Source organism: Physeter macrocephalus, chromosome 19, assembly GCF_002837175.3.
Source record: "Physeter macrocephalus isolate SW-GA chromosome 19, ASM283717v5, whole genome shotgun sequence".
Taxonomy (NCBI): Eukaryota; Metazoa; Chordata; class Mammalia; order Artiodactyla; family Physeteridae; genus Physeter; species Physeter macrocephalus.
Window position 1 is genome coordinate 10,662,771 of NC_041232.1, and position 21,336 is coordinate 10,684,106.

General features: G+C 40.1%; 2 protein-coding genes and 1 pseudogene across 2 annotated transcripts in view; 1 reads left to right on the forward strand and 2 right to left on the reverse strand.

Moving 5' to 3' along the window:
* The window catches only part of MAPKAPK5 (MAPK activated protein kinase 5), a 49,314-nt gene extending 28,974 nt beyond the window's left edge, over positions 1-20,340 (forward strand). Inside the window, exons 8-14 of the mRNA XM_007130003.3 lie at positions 6,209-6,289; positions 8,748-8,935; positions 10,839-10,959; positions 13,503-13,633; positions 13,897-14,012; positions 15,380-15,484; positions 17,340-20,340. Coding sequence (XP_007130065.1) covers positions 6,209-6,289; positions 8,748-8,935; positions 10,839-10,959; positions 13,503-13,633; positions 13,897-14,012; positions 15,380-15,484; positions 17,340-17,434 — 837 coding nt within the window. The 3' untranslated portion in view covers positions 17,435-20,340. The remainder of the gene's footprint in view (positions 1-6,208; positions 6,290-8,747; positions 8,936-10,838; positions 10,960-13,502; positions 13,634-13,896; positions 14,013-15,379; positions 15,485-17,339) is intronic.
* Positions 5,290-5,941, reverse strand: LOC114484366 (40S ribosomal protein S2-like; annotated as a pseudogene).
* The window catches only part of TMEM116 (transmembrane protein 116), a 165,172-nt gene continuing 149,914 nt past the window's right edge, over positions 6,079-21,336 (reverse strand). Inside the window, exons 12-13 of the mRNA XM_055080419.1 lie at positions 9,571-9,674; positions 6,079-6,211 (exon numbers count right to left, since the gene is read on the reverse strand). Coding sequence (XP_054936394.1) covers positions 9,576-9,674 — 99 coding nt within the window. The 3' untranslated portion in view covers positions 6,079-6,211; positions 9,571-9,575. The remainder of the gene's footprint in view (positions 6,212-9,570; positions 9,675-21,336) is intronic.

Here is a 21,336-nt window from a genome sequence, read left to right on the forward strand (position 1 = left end):
GATTCCTCTCTTGTTACCTTGTGCTTAGGGTGGGGTTTGGGGTGCCACAGGTTTGTGGGTTTTTTTTAAGTGTTTCTTCTCCATCTTCATCTTTGGCATTGGCTGTGTGCCTCTGCCTCAGAGGGGCTTTCGCTTCACAGTCTTTTTCTGCCACTAACAGTGGACTGCTGTTACTTATTACTTGGTGCTTGCTAGCCTGATGGAGGGTGATGGCAACGATGGGTGGAGAGGTATCTCTTTTCTGAACCAGCCTCAGTCTTGGTCAGGTCTTGTTTTCTTGAGTCTCAAGAGCATAAGAGCCTGTGAGTGGGTGCGAATGCCCCTTGTTTCCCATGGCTCCTAAGGGGTCTGCTAGCCCCAACTTTGCCTTTAGCAGTTTGTTAAAAATTTAGCCAAATTCTTTTTATGCTTATGGCATGCTATAATGCTTTCTCCTGGGCTCTGTCACAGATGAGCCAGTCTTTATGTGTTGTCTCTTCTTGGAAGGGACAAAAATACTTTGTTGCTTTGAGACCTCTGATGAGTTCAAGAAAAGTGATGATTTTATAGTTTATGATTTTATAGTTTATCTGGTTTTTCCTTGCTGTTAGGGTGACAGTGACACCCTTTCCAGCTCTCTACATCCTAGACAGAAACAGCAGTCCCAGCCATTTGATTATTGTATGGGTGTTTGTTTTTCCTGCTAGGGTTTTTCCTGCTAGGGGTTTATTGAGCTCCTTGGATCTGTCAGTTTATGGTGTTTACCAATTTAGGAAAACTTTCAGACATTTATTCAAATATTTTTGTGCTTGTCGTCTCTGTGCCATTTTAACGAGACTCCAGTTGTATGTATGTTAGATCACACACTGAGCACTGAGGTTCTGATCTTTTTTTTTTTTTTTTTTTCTATCTGTGCTCCACTTTGGCTAGATTCTATTGCTAGGTCTTCAATTTCATGACTCTTCTGCATTGTCTAATCTGTGAATTTCCTCACTTCAGATTTATATAATCTGTTTCTCTTCTCATTTTGTTAATGTTTTCCTTTAAGTACGTCAGCATATTTAATAACTTATTTAAATCCTTGTCTGCTGATTGCATCATCTGTCATTTCTGAGTCTGCTTCTGTTGATTGATTTTTTCCTTCCTGGCTATAGATCCCATTTCCTGGCTCTGGATAACATTTTTCTGCTTCCTTGCATGTCTAATAAATTTTGATTGGATGCTGGATCTTATAATATTATGTTGGTGAATGTCTGGATTTTGTTGTCATTGAAGTGTATTAAAGATTGTTTTGGCGAGTGGTTAAGTTACTTGTGGATTAGCTGAATTGTTTTGAAACTCATTTTTAAGTTCTGTCAGGGCAAGTCTAGAACAGGATTTATTCTAGGGCTACTTCAACCCTACTCCCCAGATGAATCACTTCTGGGTGCTCTATTGATGCTCCACATGTTCAGCGAGGTCTCTTTACTCTGGCTAGTTGGAGCTCAGATACCTCCTAGACTTGTGTGACATCTGGAAATTATTTAGCTTACAGCTCCAGTAGTCATTCCAGTACCTGGTTCGTTCCCTGGCTTCATGGAGTCTTGCTCTACTATGTGCAGCTTACTATTTAGCTAGACTCAAAGGGATCCTTATGCAGATTTTTGTGTACCTTCCCCACAGGTAATACTCTGCTCCACTAATTTCAGCCACACTGCTGAACTCTGTGAAGCCCCTGTGCCCTGCTTAGATTCTCTTTCCCTGAACTGCATTCCACAAAGTGCCTTTTGGTAGTTCATTGGACTTAACCACATTTGCTTGCTCTCTCTCAGGGTTCACTGACCTGTATTGCCTATTCAGTGGCAGAAAAGGTATTTTTTATTTTGTCCAATATTCTAGTTGTGTATGGTGGAAATGCAAGTTGTACTGGTTAATCCATCATGGCCAGCATATCATTTTTATATATATATATATATATATATATATATATATATATATATATATATACGTGTGTGTGTATATATGTGTGTGTATATATATATATATATATACACATATATATAGCTGGTACTTATTCTTTTCGAGATTTGTTTTATATAAGAAGCCCTCTTTAAAAAATTTTTTTTATTGAGATGTAATTGATACATGATAAACTATACATATTTAAATTGCACAACTTATAAGTTTTCACACACACACACACACACACACACACACACACTCATTAAACCATCACCACAGTCAGGTAGTAAACATATTTGTCACCCCCCCAAAATTTTATTGTGCCCCTTGATAACCCTTCCCTGCCTCTCTATTTTTCCCTTCATTGCCAGGCAGCAGTTGATCTGCTTTCTGTCATTATAGATTAGTTTGCATTTTCTGTAGATTTATATATAAAGTAGCACATCGTATGGTATTTTCTTTTGGGGCGGTTTTCTTTCACTCAGCAAAATTATGTTTAAGATTTATCCACGTTATTGCATGTATCAATAGTTCTTTCGTTTTTACTGCTGGGAAGTATTCCACTATGTGGATATACCATGGTTTGTTTATCCACTCATCTACTGATGGACATCTGGGTTGTTTTCAATTTTTGGCTGTTAAAAATAAACTTGTTATAAACATTTTTGCACAAGTTTTTGGATGGACATTTATTTCCTTTTCTCTTTGGTAAATACCTAGAGTGGAATGGCTAGATCATGTGGTAGATGTATTTAACTTATTTAGAAACTGCCAAATTGTTTTCCAAAGTGGTGTTCAATTTTACATTCCCAGCAGCAGTGTATGAAAGTTTCAGGTCCTCCACATTCTTACTAGCATTTGGTATGGACAGTCTTTTAATTTTTTATTTATTTATGTATTTTAATTTTTTTAAATATTTATTTATTTGGTTGCGCTGGGGCTTAGTTGTGGCAGTAGGCTTCTTAGTTGTGGCTCACAGGCTTCTTAGTTGAGGCTCACCAGCTCCTTAGTTGTGGCACGTGGGTTCCTTAGTTGAGGCAGGCAGGCTTCTTAGTTGCGGCTTGCTGGCTTTTTAGTTGCAGCACATGGGCTCCTTAGTTGCGGCATTCATGTGGGATCTAGTTCCCTAACCAGAGATCAAACCCAGGCCCCCTGCATTGGGAGCATGGAGCCTTAACCACTGTGCCACCAGGGAAGTCCCCTGGACAGTCTTTTTAATTTTAGCCATTTTAGTGACTATGTAGCAGTATTTCATTGTGGTTTCAATTTGCATTTCCCTAATAACTAATGATATTGAGCATCCATGGTGCTTCTTTGCCGTCTGTATATTTCCTTTGGTGAAGTATCGGATCAGATCTTTTCCCCATATTTTAAATTGGATTGTTTATTTTCTTATTGCTGAATTTTAGAGTTTTTAAACATATTTTGGATATAAGTCATTTATCAGATATATGCTTTGGAAAGATTTTCTTCCAGTCTGTGGCTTATCTTTTCATTCTCTTAAGTGTCTTTTTTTTTCTTTTTTTAAAAATTGAAGTATAGTTGATTTATGGTGTTTCAGGTGTACAGCAAAGTGATTCAGTTACACACACGTGCACACACACACATATATACACTTTTCAGATTCTTTTCCATTATAGGTTATTTCAAGGCATTGAATATAGTTCCCTGTGCTATACAATAGGTCCTTGTTATCAATCTATTTTATATATAGTAGTGGGTATCTGTTAATCCCAAATTCCCAATTTATCCCTCCCCCACTTTCCCCTTTGATAACCATAAGTTTGTTTTCTAAGTCTGTGAGTCTATTTCTGTTTTGTGAATGAGTTCATTTGTATCACTGTTTTAGATTCCACATATAAGTGATATCACATGATATTTGTCTTTCTCTGTCTGACTTACTTCACTTACTATGATAATCTCTAGGTCCATCCGTGTTGCTGCAAATGGCATTATTTCATTCTTTTTTATGGCTGAGTAATATTCCGTGTGTGTGTGTGTGTGTGTGTGTGTGTGTGTGTGTGTATCACGTCATCTTTATCCATTCCTCTATCAATGGACATTTAAGTTGTTTCCATGTCTTGTCTATTGTAAATAGTGCTACTGTGAACACTGGGTGGCATATATCTTTTCAAATTAGTGTTTTAATCTTTTCCGGATATACGCCCAGGAGTGGGATCACTGGATCATATGGTAACTCTATTTTTAGTTTTTTAAGGAGCCTACATACTATTTTCCATAGTGGCTGCACCAGTTTACATTCCCATCAACAGTGTAGGAGGGTTTCCTTTGCTCCACACCCTCTCCAGCATTTATTATTTGTAGATTTTTAAAGAAATATTTATTTATTTGGTTGTGCTGGGTCTTAGTTGCAGCTTGCAGGCTCCTTAGTTGCAGCACTTGGGCTTTTTAGTTGCAGCAGGTGGGCTCCTTAGTTGTGGCGTACGAACTCTTAGTTGTGGCATGCAAATGGGATCTAGTTCCCTGAGCAGAGATCGAACCCGGGCCCCCTGCATTGGGAGTGTGGAATCTTAACCACAGTGCCACCAGGGAAGTCCCTATTTGTAGACTTTTTGATGATGGCCATTCTGACTGGTGTGAGGTGATAGCAACATCTTCTGAAGAGCAAAAGATTTTAATTTTGGTGTGAAGACCAATTTTTTAATTAAAAAAAAATTTTATAGACTCTGCTTTTGGTTTTCTATCCAAGAAATCTGTCTAACTCAAGATCACAACGATTTTCTGCTACAAGTTTTATAATTTTAGGCTTTACATTTAGGTCTGTGATCCATTTTGAGTTAATTTTTGTATAATGTGTGAGGTATGGATCCAAGTTCATTTTTTAGCATTTGGATATCTAGTTGTTCCAGTACCATTTCTTGAAAAGCTATCTTTTCTCTACTGCATTGCTCTGAGCCTTTGTCAAAAATCAGTTGAATGTATATGTGTGGGTTTATTTTTGGATTTTCCACTCTTCCATTGATCTCTTTGTCTGTCTTTACACTAATACCATACTCTTTTGATTATTGACACTTTTTAATAATTTTTGAGATTAAGGTAGTTTTAGCCCTCCAACTTTGTTCTTCTTTTTCATAGTTGTTTTGGCTATTCAAATTTCTTTGCATTTCCATATGAACTTTAGAATTGGCTGTTTACTTCTACAAAAAAGCATGCTGGGATTTTGACTAGGGTTGTTTTAAACATATAGTTCAGTATGGGAGCAGTGGCATCATAACAATATTGAGCCCTCTGACCCATAAGCCAGCTGTATTATTCCATTTATTTATTTATTTATTTTTTATTCCATTTATTTTTGTCTTTGGTTTTGCTCAACAATATTTGTATAGTTTTCAGTGTACAGGTCTTTCACATCTCTTTTTAGATTTATTCTTAATTTTTTTATGCTCTCATAAGTGGTATTTTCTTTTTCAGGTTTAATTTATTCACTTTATTATTCTTGTGTGAAAACACGAGCCTTGTGCAACACAAGATGGTCAATGAATTGCTGATAGGGAGCCTTGGTGAGCACAGTCCCCTTCGAGAGGTCAGGCGTAAGATAGCTGTAGGTCTTAGAGGTGGCATCGAAGGTGGCCTTGGTAAAGTTGCCCCAGGAGGCAGTGCAGCCACTAACCAAGGTGTAACAGTTTTCAGTACCTGCTGTCAGCAGCAGCTTTGTGGCCACGAAGGCCAAGACAATAGCAGTGGATCTGGGTGCAAGGATGAAGCATACCAGCAGAGAGCTGCAGTATCCTGTCACCTTCAAGGAACTGTATGGGGTTTGCCAATCTTGTGTTCCCAGGAGTCCCATTACCCATGACAGCGGAGGGGTTGGCCAAGAGGATGGCCCTGTGGATGGCAGTGGTTACCTCCTTGGAGCACTTAACACCCAGACCCATGTGACTATTACAGTCCCTCATGGCAACAAATACCTCGAACCTGAACTGCTGGCCAGCACCATTCTGCTTTCACTGCTTTCAAAGGCATAAGGGACTCCCCTAGGAAAAAGTAACCTCAGATCGAGAGGAAGAAGAGATAAATCTCCTTCAGGGACTTAATCTTCATGTCCTTGACCTAGGCAAACACTGATAAATTGCTGACTGCAAGAGAGAAAAAGGTTTTTGAAAGTATTTATGTAGAGTTTTTTTCAGTTGTTGATTGTTGACTGCCAGTGACTACCCTCTTCAGCCTTCCAGCGACTACCCTCTTCAGCCTTCCAGCAGTCTGTCTCAAGCTGCAGGTCGCTGGTGTGATTTTCAGTAAACTGTCCCCTTTGGTATAACTCTGACAGGTACTGGAGGCACAGAGAAGGCATCAGAAGGAGAAATCTGGCATCATACCTACCTCGCCAACACCCTACACTTATAACAAGGTAGGAGAGGAGATACTAATCTTTACCCCTTGGGTGTAGCCCCTCTTCTCCTATGAGGTGTTTGTGGCCCTCTGGGAAGGTGGCACATTCCATTCTTATCCCTTAATATTGCTGCCCAAGAGGCTGAAAGCAGCCACATATGCAGAAGAGTGGAATTCAATTATTTGTCTGATGAAATAAGATTCATACCAGTTTAGGTTTTGCAGCAGGAACCAAAGGCTATGGTCACCTGGAGGTTATTTATTTGGCTAGCTGTACAGTCCACTGATCACATTTAAAAGATATGTTTGTCTTGCTTTTTTGAGGTGGAGGCCATTTCAGAGAATATTATTTGTCCATTTATGGTGCCATTCTTTCTAACCCCATAAAATACCCAACTTAGAACAGTGTCTAGCACACATAGCAAGTGCTCCCAATTGTTACCTGGTACTTCACAGTTCTTAATCGGCAGCCTACACATCAAGCTTCTCTGTTCTAAAGTATGAGAGGTTTAGGGCCTCTTGAAACAGGTCCTAGAGGTCCTGGAGTCACTGAGTAGATCAGAAAAAAATGATCCTGCTTGGGGACTCCAGGTGATATAGATGGTAGAGAGGGAGCTGAGGATGGTAGAAAGGCAGGCCAGCTCTTCCTGGTCCCACACCTTTAGAGGGCCCCACATATTCCTAATGCATGTGCGTGCACACATGCAGGCATACATATCGAAGAACACACAGGCTTCTGTGGCACTCAGGACCCTCCACTTGCATTGGCACTGGCACAGCATGACCAGAACTCTAAACAACTACTTTCACGATTAACGCTGTTAGTCCCCAAGTAAGAACTGCTCCACACCGTCTTGATCTACCTGCAAAACTGTAGGCAGCTGTGCCCTTATATAGTGAAGGTTGGAAGTGAGGGCTGTGCTGATTATAGTCAGTCAGAAACTGCTTCCTGCAGGCAGGAATTGAGTGGTAGAAGCACTTAGCTAACAGAGATATTAATTTACTTGATACGGTCTTCTCATCATGAATACAATGGATTCTTGTGTGATATATTATTTCCCAGTACTATTTTTTTCTCCTCTTCCTGTTCCATTTTGTGAATCTAGTGGTGTTTGTGAATTAGCATGGCATTCATAAAATTTACACTCCACAGATGAGTAATATATTGAAATAAGTTCATATTAATTTTGAATGTGTATATATGTTGGTCTAGTTATAATCTGTATATTGGCAACTAAGTGAACACTGACTGCTACATTTGCAAATAATTTTTTAAATAAAAATAATGTAAAAAGATGTAGTTAAACTTTCAAAAGTTAAATAAATACATCAACCTTAATTAAAAAGAAAAACAGTCAGTAGGCCAGGTGACTTGCTGTGACTCCACCACCATTCAGCTGTATGATGTTGGTTGGTGCACTTAGTTTCACTCTTGACAGATGACCTTAGAGATGACAAGATCTCTGTAGTATCGGTTTCCTCATGTGAACTATTTTTTAAGATTTCTCTTCACCTCTATAATTTTATAAGTATGTTCTACAGCATGGGTCATGTCATCTATAAATGTCTACTAGTATGATGCCAAGACATGGCTGAGAGTACCTGAGACACCTCATTTTCCAGGCTTCACTCAGAGCAGCGCACAGCTGTGTTGTGAGGAGCATGTGGCCACAGTGGCAGGTTCCCTGGGCTGCCTTTCTCAGGTGGACACTGCTTTTGTCCTGCAATTCAGGAGGGGCTTGGGTTGAAGCCTCTGAGGACCCAGTTTCCGAGGCAGGTAGAGCTACATTTAATTAAAACAGGAGTCCTTTATTAATAAGCATGCTGTGACTACAGGCCATGAAATCACCTTAATATCTACAGACATGGTAGTTGGTGGCAGTTTTGTTTCGTTCAGAATATCTTCCCCAAGAATGGTCTTGCAAATGGGCACAGTGAGTCCTTCATGGCCAAAGGATTGCTTTTAGCCTCCTGTTTTTCCCTGCAGTGCCTATCCCTAATCTTTGTCAGACTGCTTTGGGCCTTTATAAAATGACTTGTGCTGTTTTATAGTCAGCCCACCTGTGTCCTAGCTGCTTTGTCCCTGCACCCTCAGCCGTGCCCAGGCGGACAGAGTAAATGTTTCACAACCAGCTGGCTTATAGCTATCACTTTTCTGGCTGGGGACAAAGTATCCTACATCTGTACCCAATAATCAGATAGCAGCTTGGGCCTAAGCAGTGAGAATAAAAGTCACTATTTTACCCCAGATTGGCCTTGTATATATGGTGTGCACATGTGTAGTGTTGATAGCACGTAACAAATAAGGAGAGAATGGTTAATTCTCTTAAGACTTCCTGAAGCTTTTACAGTCTCTGTGAAGTGATTCTCGGAGATATCAGCCTGTGTATATCAGGGGCTGTTTCTGGGTCAGTCCTAGGGACTTTATTTTAGAGTTGTGCCTCTGCTGTGAGTGACCATGTTCTTTTTGCTTTCAGAGCTGTGACTTGTGGTCCCTAGGGGTGATTATCTACGTGATGTTGTGCGGATACCCTCCTTTTTACTCCAGACACCACAGCCGGACTATCCCAAAGGATATGCGGAGAAAGATCATGACAGGCAGTTTTGAGTTCCCAGAGGAAGAGTGGAGCCAGATCTCAGAGATGGCCAAAGATGTTGTGAGGAAGTGAGTCCCCAGGCCACTGCGGGGGGAAGCCAGGGAGGCCTTAAAAGTGGTGGAACACAAAGGAATGTTGGGTAAAGGAAAGTCATTTGTTTCCCAGGCATGCTCCTTCTCATTTTAGCATCACAGAAAATTTTCCCTGGAGCCTGAGATGAGAGTTCTCAGTGTCCACACCTTGGTGAAACTGGAGCCTTGCTCCCTCCTGTTGCACTCCTAGAATTTGTCCTTAGGGGTGAATCCAGGTCCCTTGGTAGCCATTGTATCTGTGAGCATTAATTTAGGACCTTAAATGGTAACCCCCCTGGTGTACCCTTCCTGCACGGAGGCCGGTCATTTGGGACAGACATGATTCCAGGAACTGAACTGGAGTGCTAAAATGACCATGATGCTTTTGGCTTTTCATTCCTTAGCTGCTGTGGGAGTGTGTGATTGGTTGTGCAGGGCCTGGACCCCACCTCCTGCCCTTCCTACTGCTAGTTGGTTGCTCTGGTGTATATTAAGATGGAAAGATTTAGAAGAATTAGGGCTAGTGAATGGATGATGGAGACTTGACATTCAGAGTCCTTTGGAGAAGTTAGCTAGAGCACTAAGAAAGAAGTCAGACCTAAATATGAGGTGTCTTTGCTTTTTCTACCCACCTGTGTCAGGGGCTTAGCTGACTGGGACTTGGACGCTGTTCTGGTATTCCTACTGCTTGTTCTTCACTGAGTAATTTCTCCTCTTTTGGTGTCAATTTCTTCATCTGTAATGGGATAAAGATAAGCATTAAAGGGGAAGTACCTGGGAACTGTCTCCTAATAGTACAGCTGTTTCTCTATGGAGATTACTCTCTTTTAGAATTGAGCTTGTTCTGTTGGTTAGGTATTTATGTATTCAAAAAGGGACTAGTTTCTAAAATATACAAGTGAAAGTTTTTTAGGAGGGTGGAGGCAATGTTTAAATCATCGTTTGTCTTCCTATGCTCTTTCCCTGCTGTATTCTCAGTTACTTAACCAAAATATCAGTATCCTCTAATTGGTTCTTTGCAGTTCTGTAGAATATATTTCCTGTCCCTAGAGCAACATTGATTATCTTCTTTCAGCATTGAGATTCTTTTCTAAATAATCCTTTCTTTAGAATCTGAAGCTGTTTGTTCACAATGATCCAGAAAGTTACAGAGAACATGAAAGAGCAAGTAGGCATGTTGTCCTGACTCTGGTGTTTGGAATGGGAGGCTATGTATTTGGAAGAAGGTGCTGTAAGAGGCCCAGGGAATATGCTGGGGTGAGCTAGGAATTGCATCAGGATAAATGTACAAGATGTAAAGAACTATGGTCAAAAAGCCGATGGTACAGAACAGCACATTAGGCTTAGAAGGAAATGCCATCCCCTTCTCAGAGATTAGATTTTTAGCTTTTGAATGTCTCTGGAATAAAGGGTTCATGTCCTGCCAAATGGTGACATCTAAGAGTTTTATCACAAGTAGCAACCTGGATTTTCGAACTGTATGACCCCTCGACTAATTTTACAGTCACTGTTAGCCAAAAGAGCACTTTGAGTCCCTTTTGGAAATTATAGCCCACTGTCCTAGAAACATTAGTCTGGGGATTCAGTGTCTCAGGAACTGTAAGCCATATGTAAGATTACTTTACTGAACCTAGAACTCAGTCTGAGGTATCACTGGACTAAGCCTTTTCCTACCATTCTTATCTCAATTTATTTAGTATAGAAAGAACTGCCTAAGGACAGAGTGCACTCACAACTAACGGTTAGGGACGAGAGCCCCACCTCTGTCCTGCAAATAGAAAGCCTAGGCTTGTAAGAGTTGGTGGAAAGTCAGAAGCTGGAGCTGGTTAGAGCCAGACCCAGGAACTTCCCGGCCTCTGGAAGCAACTGCATGGCAGCCCTGTTGGCATTTTCTCCACAGGCTCTTGAAGGTCAAACCAGAGGAAAGACTTACCATCGAGGGAGTGTTGGATCACCCCTGGCTCAACTCAACTGAGGCCCTGGATAATGTGCTACCCTCTGCTCAACTGATGATGGATAAGGTTTTGAATGATGCTTATTCTGTTGGCCCAAAAGGCTGTGTTGGGAAGGAATGCTGAGGCTTGACTCAATGAGGGGTTAAAGGCAAAACAATGCAGAGCACACAGTCTTTTTCCAGAGAAACATCTCTGGTCTTCCAAAGATCAGGATTGGAAATAAAGAGATTATTTCCATAAAAGACCAGATCAAGGCCTGGTAAATACACTAAGGGAACACTCAAAGGACTATCCTCCATATTTGTGCTATGGGGTTGGGGGCACAGAGCAGTATCAGACACCATTCTTTTGCCCAAGGAGTTTAAACAAGACTGGTTGGAAAGACCAATAAACACAAAACAAAGAGGGAACATTTTCAGACATCAGAGCTGTTGCATGCTAAATTTTCTGTGAATGCTATGGAAATTCAGAAAAAGAGAACATCTTTGAAGGGCTGTAATTAGGGAAGGGTTCCCAAAGAGAAGGCAAAAACCATCACAATTATTAACTATTGTGTGGCATTTTTTAACCCCTTTACATGTTTAACCCCTTTACGTGTAATGAAGCCTGACTTCATTGATGGGAAGTTGGTAAAATGGGTGTGGCAGGCCTGGCTTTGAAAGTAGACAGAGGAGTTTAAGTCTTAGTAGGACATAATTGAGAGGCTATTGTAGATTTTTGAGAAGAGATTTGCCACAGGGAAGGTATTTAGGGATGGTTAGTCAGACTTGCAGACTTGCCAACTTAATACTTCTACAATAATCTAGAAGCTGAGAAGCTGCTCTAGGAGCAGAGAAGTAGAGGTGAATGAATAGGCTCAATATTTTTGAAGACAAATTTCTACAATTTTTGGTGACTGACTAGATATAAGGGGACAGTGGGTGGCATATCTGGTGACACCATTGACAGAGGGAAATCAGGAATGAGGCTGGTTTTGGGTGAAGGGAAGTGTCTTAGGTTTTAGATACTGTTTAAGGTGGTAGACGGATGTGTGGTGTGGAATCAGAGTGTGGCTGAGAGGGAAAGCCAGTGACACAGACTTGAGTGTTACTGACTTAGAAGGGATGGAGTTGAAATGTAAGCAAATAGGAAAAAAGAATGCTAAGACCTCCCTTAGTTTAGCTGGAGTATGAGAGAGAAAGGAGAGATAGAAGGAACAGAGTTTTCTGCTATCTCTGATTTGTGTGCAGTTGTCTTCCTGGTTTAAATGTGCCCAGTAGTCAAGAAATGGTTTGTTTGGTCAGTCCAAAATACAAAAGGATTACTTATACCCTCTGGTTGTCAGCAATTGAGTGTTACAGTGTGGCTTTCCTCAAGATCTTGAAATGAAGAAATAAGATTGCCTTCTGGAGTTACTTTAAGATTAGTGTATAATGAAGCCAAGTATGGATATGTATAATCTTCTTAATGAGGAAGAGTAGCTCCTGGGCCTATAAGATGGAACTGCAATGTGACAGTGTATTCCCATTTTTAAAGAAATGATGTGGTCAAGATGCAGGCTGGTCAACTTTGGAAGTGTAGAAAAAATGTCCACATTTGCAGAAGCTGAATAGTGTCCATCTAAGCTGTGCCTAAGAGATGGAGCCTGAGCTCACAACCTTGAGGTGTTCCCATCTTTTTGGTTGGGCTATCACGGATAAGAAGGAAATAGATTCAAGGGTCTGGGGGCGTGTAGCCAGGGCCAGTTAGTATAGTTCTCTTAAATGAGTTCAAACTCTTCCTGATCTAATTGCATGCTTACCAAGGAACTATTTTGTAAATTGTCAAATTTTGTTGTTGAAATTCAAACAACACAGAGGTATATGAATAAAAAGCAAAAGTTCCCTTTCATTACCCTGCCCCAGTCTCACCCCTCAGAGGTGAGGTGACCTATGGCTTGATGTATTCTTCCTGATCTTTTTCTGGGGAGACACACACACACTCACAGAGTTTGTCTTTTTTTTTTTTAATACAAAAGTGGGATCGTCTCATTCTTACAAAGCTTTTTCTGATTATTTGCCTTCCCTTATTGGTCTGCCCATAGTGAGAGAACGCACTGGTCATAAAGACAGACTTGAAGAGTGCTAGACCTTATGACAGTTATTTCTCATTGTAAATTAATTGACTGGCTTATAGGTCAGTTTGTGAGGGTCTACTATGCTCACCAGGTGACATGCTTGGGGTTCTGAGCCATCAGGGCTAAGGTGACTGTCTACACCATGGGGGCAGTGAGTAAATGCCAGTCAAGGAGGCTTCTCAGGCAGCAGCCTGCTAGCTTTTCCCCTGATGTACATGTATGACTCTCTTTACACTTGCCCTTGCCAATGACTATGAGCATGAGCCTTGTTAGTATTTCTTACTTGCATTTCTGTCCACCCAGAGGAAAGAAGGGCTAGCTGTTGGCCTGGTATTCCCTGGGCCCTGCTGATCCATGGGGAAGAGTCCTCTGCCTTGTCAAAATTTGTATACTGCCAGCATAAGAATGAAATTGCCTTCTTAGTTCTTTGAGATTCTCCTTCCCACTGTCTTAGATTGGCTTTTTAGGTGCCCAGAAATGAATGTGAAAAACTGATGACAGTGTTTGCATTCAGGCGGTGGTTGCAGGAATCCAACAGGCCCATGCGGAACAGTTGGCCAACATGCGAATCCAGGACCTGAAAGTCAGCCTCAAACCCCTGCACTCTGTGAACAACCCCATTCTAAGGAAGAGGAAATTACTCGGGTAACTGAGCTTATTTCTTCAATTCTCCCTCATGGCTGGTGTGGTTGAGTACAGGGTTCTGAAAGGTCAGCCAGGGGTCTGCCCTTTTTTGTCTCTTAAGAGAGTGGAAAGGATATGTTCTTTAAATAGCATCAGAAGTTGGAGATACTCTATAGTTAATTATTTATCTGAAAAATCTATTCCTTATGTTTAGCGTTAACATCTGTTAAGAGTTGGGTTTTGGGGTCTCACCTTGTTATTACCTCTCTCCCAAACTTCTAAAGCACCAAGCCAAAGGATGGTGTTTATATCCACGACCGTGAGAATGGAGCCGAGGATTCAAATGTTGCCTTGGAAAAGCTCCGAGATGTGATTGCTCAGTGTATTCTCCCCCAGGCTGGTAAAGGTCACACCATTTATGAATGCTCTGTGTGTGTCTGTGTGTGTGCACATGCACATGACTAAAGGAGTGGTTTAATTTGAAGTTGTCTCTTTCATCTTTGTGTTATAAGAAAATAAGTACATTATATAGTTTGTGCCCACTGAAAAGAATGGACGGTGGGAACTCAGAAATGTGAGGCTCTGGCACACCTTTGGTATCCTGTAAAATTTCTAGTTTCAGTTTAATTGCCAGTGTCAGACACAGCACGTAATTTTGTATTTTCCTAGTTTGTTAATGAGATTACAGGATAGAGGATGGAAAATGGAAAATGTGAACAGGGTCAGGATTAGGTTGGGAAGGTCAGGAAGGTTGGGAAACACCATATCCAGAGCCCTTAGAGTACAAGGCTGTCATTAACTTGTGAACATAAAGAGACGATCTCCCAAGTCCAGAAGTGGCCCTGGCTGCTACTTGTATCATGGGCAGGGTGGGACTTAAAACAGAAGTCCTTTCGAGTGAGAGCTCTCTTTCAGTATGTTCTCTTTCCACCTAATGGGGTATGATGGGCTTTTCTCAGCAGATGAATGAGATGCTTCAAGTAGTAGGCCAGGAAACTGTTGAGTTGACCAGTCTTCCTGGATTCCTTGAGTTTTAAGGGAACTCACTAGTGTGCCTCAGGTAGCCTTCCAAAGTAAGAAATGAGCTTAGGAGAAAGAAGGTAGCCCACTCAGCCTTATTCTCCCTCCCGCTCATGGTCTCTTAAGTTAACCAGGTGCTTTTGCTCAGCAATAGTCTGACATCCTATGGGATGCCTATTTCCCATCCCCCAGTGCTAAGACTCTGGGGGCATCAGGGAATTTGTGTGAGGTGGTCAGAGCAGGAAGAGTTGAGAAACCAGAAGCGGTCTACATCAGTGGTCCCCAACCTTTTTGGCACCAGGGACTGGTTTCGTGGAAGACAATTTTTCCATGGACCGGGGGTGGGGGTGGGGGGGGATGGTTTCAGGATGATTCAAGTGCATTACGTTTATAGTGCGCTTTATTTCTATTATTATTACATTGTAATATATAATGAAATAATTATACAACTCACCATAATGCTGACAGGAGGCAGAGCTCAGGTGGTAATGTGAGAGATGGGGAGTGGCTATAAATACAGATGAAGCTTCCCTCGCTTGCCCACCGCTCACCTCCTGCTGTGCGGCCCGGTGGTTGGGACCCCTGGTCTACATGTAATGTAGGGACTAGAAGTAATGATAGTCTGGTAAAGCTTGCACCTTTAATCATCACTTCTCAATAAGTTGGACATCATGTCCTTCCATCTCTGACACTAAAATCCCATGATGCCGCAGGAAAATGCAACTTCTTCTCCATCTTTATCAATAGGAGAGAATGAAGATGAAAAGCTGAATGAAGTAGTTCAGGAAGCTTGGAAGTATAACCGGGAATGCAAACTCCTAAGAGATACTCTGCAAAGCTTCAGCTGGAATGGTAGGAGCCTTAATTATGCCTTTCCCCAGGCATGCAGAGAAGTAATTGTGTTTAGAATATGTAGGATCTCTGGGAGCTGAGCTGGGACTGTTTTCAGGTAAAGTAGGGCTGGCGAGTGAGTGGAATACTGTGGGACAGGGGGTTAGCCCTACAGTAACTGCCCAGGCGTATCTGGACATCTGGCCCTTTCGCTTGTTTTCCAGAGTTCAGATGAATTATGTGTTGCAGATTCATTGCTGCAGAGCCCCTGTCACATACCACTTGGGCAAAAAAACAGATCTCAGAACTCCTTCCAGATACCTGAGCTGTTCACTGGGTCATTAAGGAGCAGTATACTCTGAAGGGGAGAAAGAGGGCAAAGTACCACAGAGTCCGCCCTGCTGATCTACTTAGCTTAGAGAAGACCTGTTTCACTGAAGAGTAGAGAGTGCCAAATCTGCTGCTCTTTGAATTTTTTTCCCCACAGGCAAACAAGGTACAGGTGTGTTTTTTGAGCTGCTTTTGTATTGTCTTTCTACTTTAGCAGACTAAACTAGACTTAAGGTCTAGGATGCTCAGGGAAGGGAGCAAACTCATTGCCTAGCTTGATTCTTGGACATGAGAAATCCAAAGTGCTAGCCTGGCCATTCCCATACTTGGAGGAGATTAGCTTCCCTAGGATTTTTTTTTTTTTTTAAGATTTTGAAATATCAATACAGAAAAGTGATCACATTTGAGGTATGCACGTCTGATGAATTTTCACAAAGTGAACACTCCCGTGTAACAAGCACCTAGAACATGTAGTGGAGCATGTGCCCTCTTTTAACTGCTACCTCCCTCCTTACAAGGGTAATTATGATCCCAGTTTCTAGCAGTATATATTAGTTTTGCCTGGTTTTATATTTTATGTAAATGGAGTCAGAGAAATCTATGTTCTTTTGTGTCTGGCTTCTTTTAGTCAAGATTATATTTGTGAGATTTAACCATATTGTTGTGTGTAGCAGCAATTCATTCTCATATACATGTATGTAAATATATATATATTCTCTCTATATATATTTTTCTCCATATATATACACACATATATATTTTTTGTATTTACATTTATCCATTCTACTGTTGAACGGACATATGGGTTGTTTCCAGGTTTTGGTAATTAAGGAAAGCACTGCTATAGACACTCTTGTGTACATCTTTTATGAATATTTTAATGAACTCATTTATGTATCTAGGATTGGAGTTGCTGGTTCATGGGGATATTCATCTGTTTGGCTTCAGTAGGTACTGCCACCAGTTTTCCAAAGTGGTTGTACCAATTTACACTTCCACTAGCAGTGTTTGAGGGTTCTAGTTATTCTATATCCACACCAACACTTGCTATTGTCTTTTTCATTTTAGTCATTCTGATTAATAAGTACTACTGGTATTGCGTGTCGTTTTACTTTGCCTTTCCCTGATGACTATGAGCTTAAGCACGTTTTAATGTTTATTGGCCATTTAGATTTTGTTAAGTGCCTATTCTTTTGCCCATTTTTCTATTGAGTTGTATCTCTCTTATAGATGTGTAGGAGTTCTTTATATAGTCTGGATATGAGTTCTGTTGTAGACATACATATCACAAAGAACTTCTCCCTCTTTGTGGTTTCTTGCTGTGCTATTGTACTGAACATGGGATTTTTACGGCCAGGTAAATAAGCTGCTCAGTTCTACTTGAAAAATGGGGGAGTTGAACTGCTTTTGATCAGTGTTGGTGATGGTTCCTCCGTGGTGAGGGTGAATTTGACACTGGTGAGATGTACCTTATTGGGTCCCTGTCAAGAATCTTATCACCTCCCAAACAGTTTGGAGACTGACCTTTTCCTTTTTTGGGTTTCAGGTCGTGGATTCACAGATAAAGTAGATCGACTAAAACTGGCAGAAATTGTGAAGCAAGTGATAGAAGAGCAAACCACATCCCACGAATCCCAATAATGACAGCTTCAGACTTTGTTTTTTAACAAGTTGAAAATTTATTCATTAATGTATAAAGTAATTTGTATGTAAATTAATAAATCATAATTTCATTTCCACATTGCTTAAAGATGCTGTATAAATTTAGATACAGGATTTACTAATAGTATAGTTCATTTGTTTTTAAGAAAAGCTCAGTTCCTAATATATTATTACTTTAGGATTGTTTAGTCATATGTGGTAAAGCTGACAGATGGTATTGTCAAGCACGATTGTTTTATTTGTAATAAAGTATACAAAAACCATTTGCCAGTGGTAGGCAAAGGACCAACTATACTGACCTTTCTGCTTAGTAAACAGTTGAATCAAGTACTGTGGAATCTGGTTTCAATTGCCCTGTGTATTTACTTTCTGCACTATCAATCAGTGGATTAGCTCTGGTGCCAAGAAATTTTTGTGGATCCATGTTGCAGACTGCCTGTTACAGGGTGCCACCTCCCATGACAGAAGAGGCAGGGAGTTGAGCCCTCATTTCTCTTATCCCTAATTAATTCCCTAGAGAAGAGTGGTAATATTTCTTTTTTGTCATATTTTTTTAAAAGGTATTGGTGCATTTCATAAATCTAATGGGATTCTCTATTGAGTTTATTCTTTTCATGTTTAACCAGAGCTTCAGCCCTCCCACCTCCTTTGAGATCCTACTTTGTCCTCTCCCTTTCCTGCAGCCCTCACCAGCTCCATTGCTTCTTATCTCCTTTCCCTGTTCTTCTGGCCCCTTTTATGGGATGATTTTTCTGAGAAAGTTGCATATCATAAAAACTGGACTATTGGGTTAGCATCTAAAGATGGTCCAAGTTTTTTCTCTTAAAGCTACCCTTTTTCTCTAAAGTTTCTGCCTGGGTTTCATGGTGGCATCCCCTGGGCTGCATGTATTTTATTTAGCACCCTTCATTTTCAGGAAGCATGGTTCTGGCCCAGAGACCAGATACTTGAATAGAAAACAAGGCTGGGTGCTTTTCTACTTTGCTGTTGTACATATGGGCTTCCATAACAAACCATTTTTATTTATTTTTTTAGCAGTTCTTGATTGGTGGTTCTTTGTTGGTAAATGGGAGAGCTAGTAGGCCAACTCCAATTCACAGAGGAGAAGAAAAGGATCAGTAGGCTCAGTTATTCAGTTTCATCCCATCAAATTCTCTTCAATCAAAATCAACCCCACAGAGCTCACTTATTTTCTAACTCTTCCACTTTGCTGAGTATGTCTTCAGGGTGACATTTGGTTAGTATGTCCCATATGTGTGTGAATGACTGTAGGAATATATGATAAAAACATTAAGTATCTCTTAGAAATTACCTTATACATTGGTTCCCTTTTACTTTGGAGAGTTTTAAATTCAAGGCATTTTTTGAGGTAAGGCTCACTAATCTTCGGTGACTGATAACTGCTACAAATGGATACCCTGTAAGGAGAATTCAATACTTTTAAACATGGCAAAATCTAACAGGCAGCAGAGAAAAAATGTTTTCTTATTTACTAACCAGAAAACTTAGCTGAGAGTTGAATTAAGGGTTGAATTATTCTGTTTTTCAGTGAAATGCAGTCTTACAAATCAAAATCACTTCTTACAATCAGGAAAAACTCTGCACTTGTTTCTGGAACAACTGAATACCTGTTATTTTTCTTATCTTAGGGCAGAGGTTCAGTGTTAGCTTGGGAGAGGAAGGCAGTAATTAACTTTGTTACTCTTCTTTTTCTTCAGAGGAATCTTCTAGCACGCCCAGTCTACCATTAACTTCTCAAATTTGTTATCTGGGTGTCTTCTAGAGGCTCAAGATGATTTCCTTCACTGTGTGGTGAATTTTAGGCACGATCTAAAAGGGTATCCAAAAGATTCTTCCTTTTACCCTGAGCAGCAGTTGCCCATGTTTCTTTAGTCTGAATTAAACTGGCCGCAAAAATGCGTGCTGTGTCCAGACAGGTCCATGCTGAAAGTTTGTGAATACCCTGGAGGATGCTCTAGCTGTTGTAACTCAAAAGTGGGTCCTATCCTACAGAGAGCTCCTTGACAAAACAGCTTCCAAAAGACTCAGCACTGTTTGGTCTTTAAAGTGGAGTTTTGTTTATGGAATTTGTTTGTAGGCCAGTAGCAAATTCTGCTTTAACTTTACCAGTCAGGTTTACTAATAAAACATTCGCATGTACTGGAAGTGAAACAAAATCATCCTTGTCTCTTTTGGCCCGTCTGTCTAATGCCTGTACCTGCAGAAAGTTCACACTGTAAGAACAGTTCTCATAGGCAGGAGGTTAGAGTCTTCAGTTTTCCTACATGATTTGCTAACCCTCTGCTTACTATAAAACCATTATTTATCACGCAAATACCTTTAGACTTTACCATAGTTATTAATCTGCTTGATGCGAAACAACTTTTGTATTTTTCTGGCTAATGTATTGTATAAGCTATAGGAGAACACCTGTCAGAAATTTATTGTCTGAAACATATAGATAGGAGGAACTGCTTTTTAAAAAGAGTTTTGTTTTTGTATTCATTTGAGATAGAACAAGTTGAAGGAATTATTGGTTGAAGAAGAAGTCAAATGATTTAAATCAGATCTTGTGTGTGAATGCTTGCGTGCGTGTGTATTTATTGAAGAAAATGTGTCTCAATTTGAGAACTGGAAAATTGGATATTTGATTTTAATTATATTTTTATTTATTTAAAAAAGTAGAAGTGGTCTTTCATTATTGATTTTTTTGTCCCACAGAATGACTTAAATTTTCCCTGCCTGTTTGGTTAAGACACAGGGGAACATCTTAAATCTGTGATAATTGCCAAGTTACATAATTTTAAGAGGCTTTCCTCTTATACAGAACACAAGGAGAAAAGAAATCCAGCTGGAAATCATTTCACCATTATTTTATTGCTGTAAATTTTTTTAATGTGTTTGTGATATGATGGTATTAATTTTATTGCTAGATGCGGATGATTAATTTTTTCATCTGTATTAGGAATTAAATATTATTAATTGGGGATAATGAGTTGATCTACTCTCATGCTTATATCTGAGATCTTATAGTACTATTCCATTCTTTTTTGAATTATATAGGGCATTTCTCCATTTTTGTGTGGTACTTATAGCCATAACCCTTATTTTGAAGGTTTTATATTATACATATTTGACTTAATATAAAATTATTTTTATGCAAGATAAAAGATGTAGAGTCTTTAGTTCATCTTAGGATGCAAAGGAGAATAACTGGGCAAGGAATGTGGTTAAATAGGGCTTTTTTCCTTTTAAATTTATACTGCTAAATACACCAGGAGATCAACATCAAAATCAAATCCAAGGACTTCAATTTTAGTTACAAAAGCAAAGAAGTCTTTAAAAAGTTCTTATACAGTCCATTTTTATTTTCTTGATGAAATGGTAACAACTAGATACCTGGTTAATCAGAGTTTAGTTTTATTCCAGACTTTGTTTTTATGTTGGGAGGAACTGAACTTTGACCTTAGTCACTTGTAAGTCTCCATAGTGAAACTGAACTCCTTTCATTTAACACTTAGTATGTTTGTGCATTAGGAAAACTTATTAGAGGAAAATTATGTTTATAAGCAGACACAAAGCGGCTAAACTCATCTGTTATGAACAAAAGTTAATGAGGGAGAATTTGTGCATCCACATACAAGTTTTCTTGAACTAAAGGAGAAAAACCAGACCCTGACAAAGGAGGGCTGGACTGAAAAACAGTCCCCTCAATACTACAGAAATGAGGAAAAGAGGTAATGGGCAACAGAGAACTTTGTCCTGCTCTGAGATCCCCGAAGAATCCCCATCCCCTCCCCCCTGACCTCCTGCCAGAATGTTGGGTTTCAAAGAATGCGCAGATTAACGGATATCAGGAGTAGTGTGGCCCTGGGCTGAGG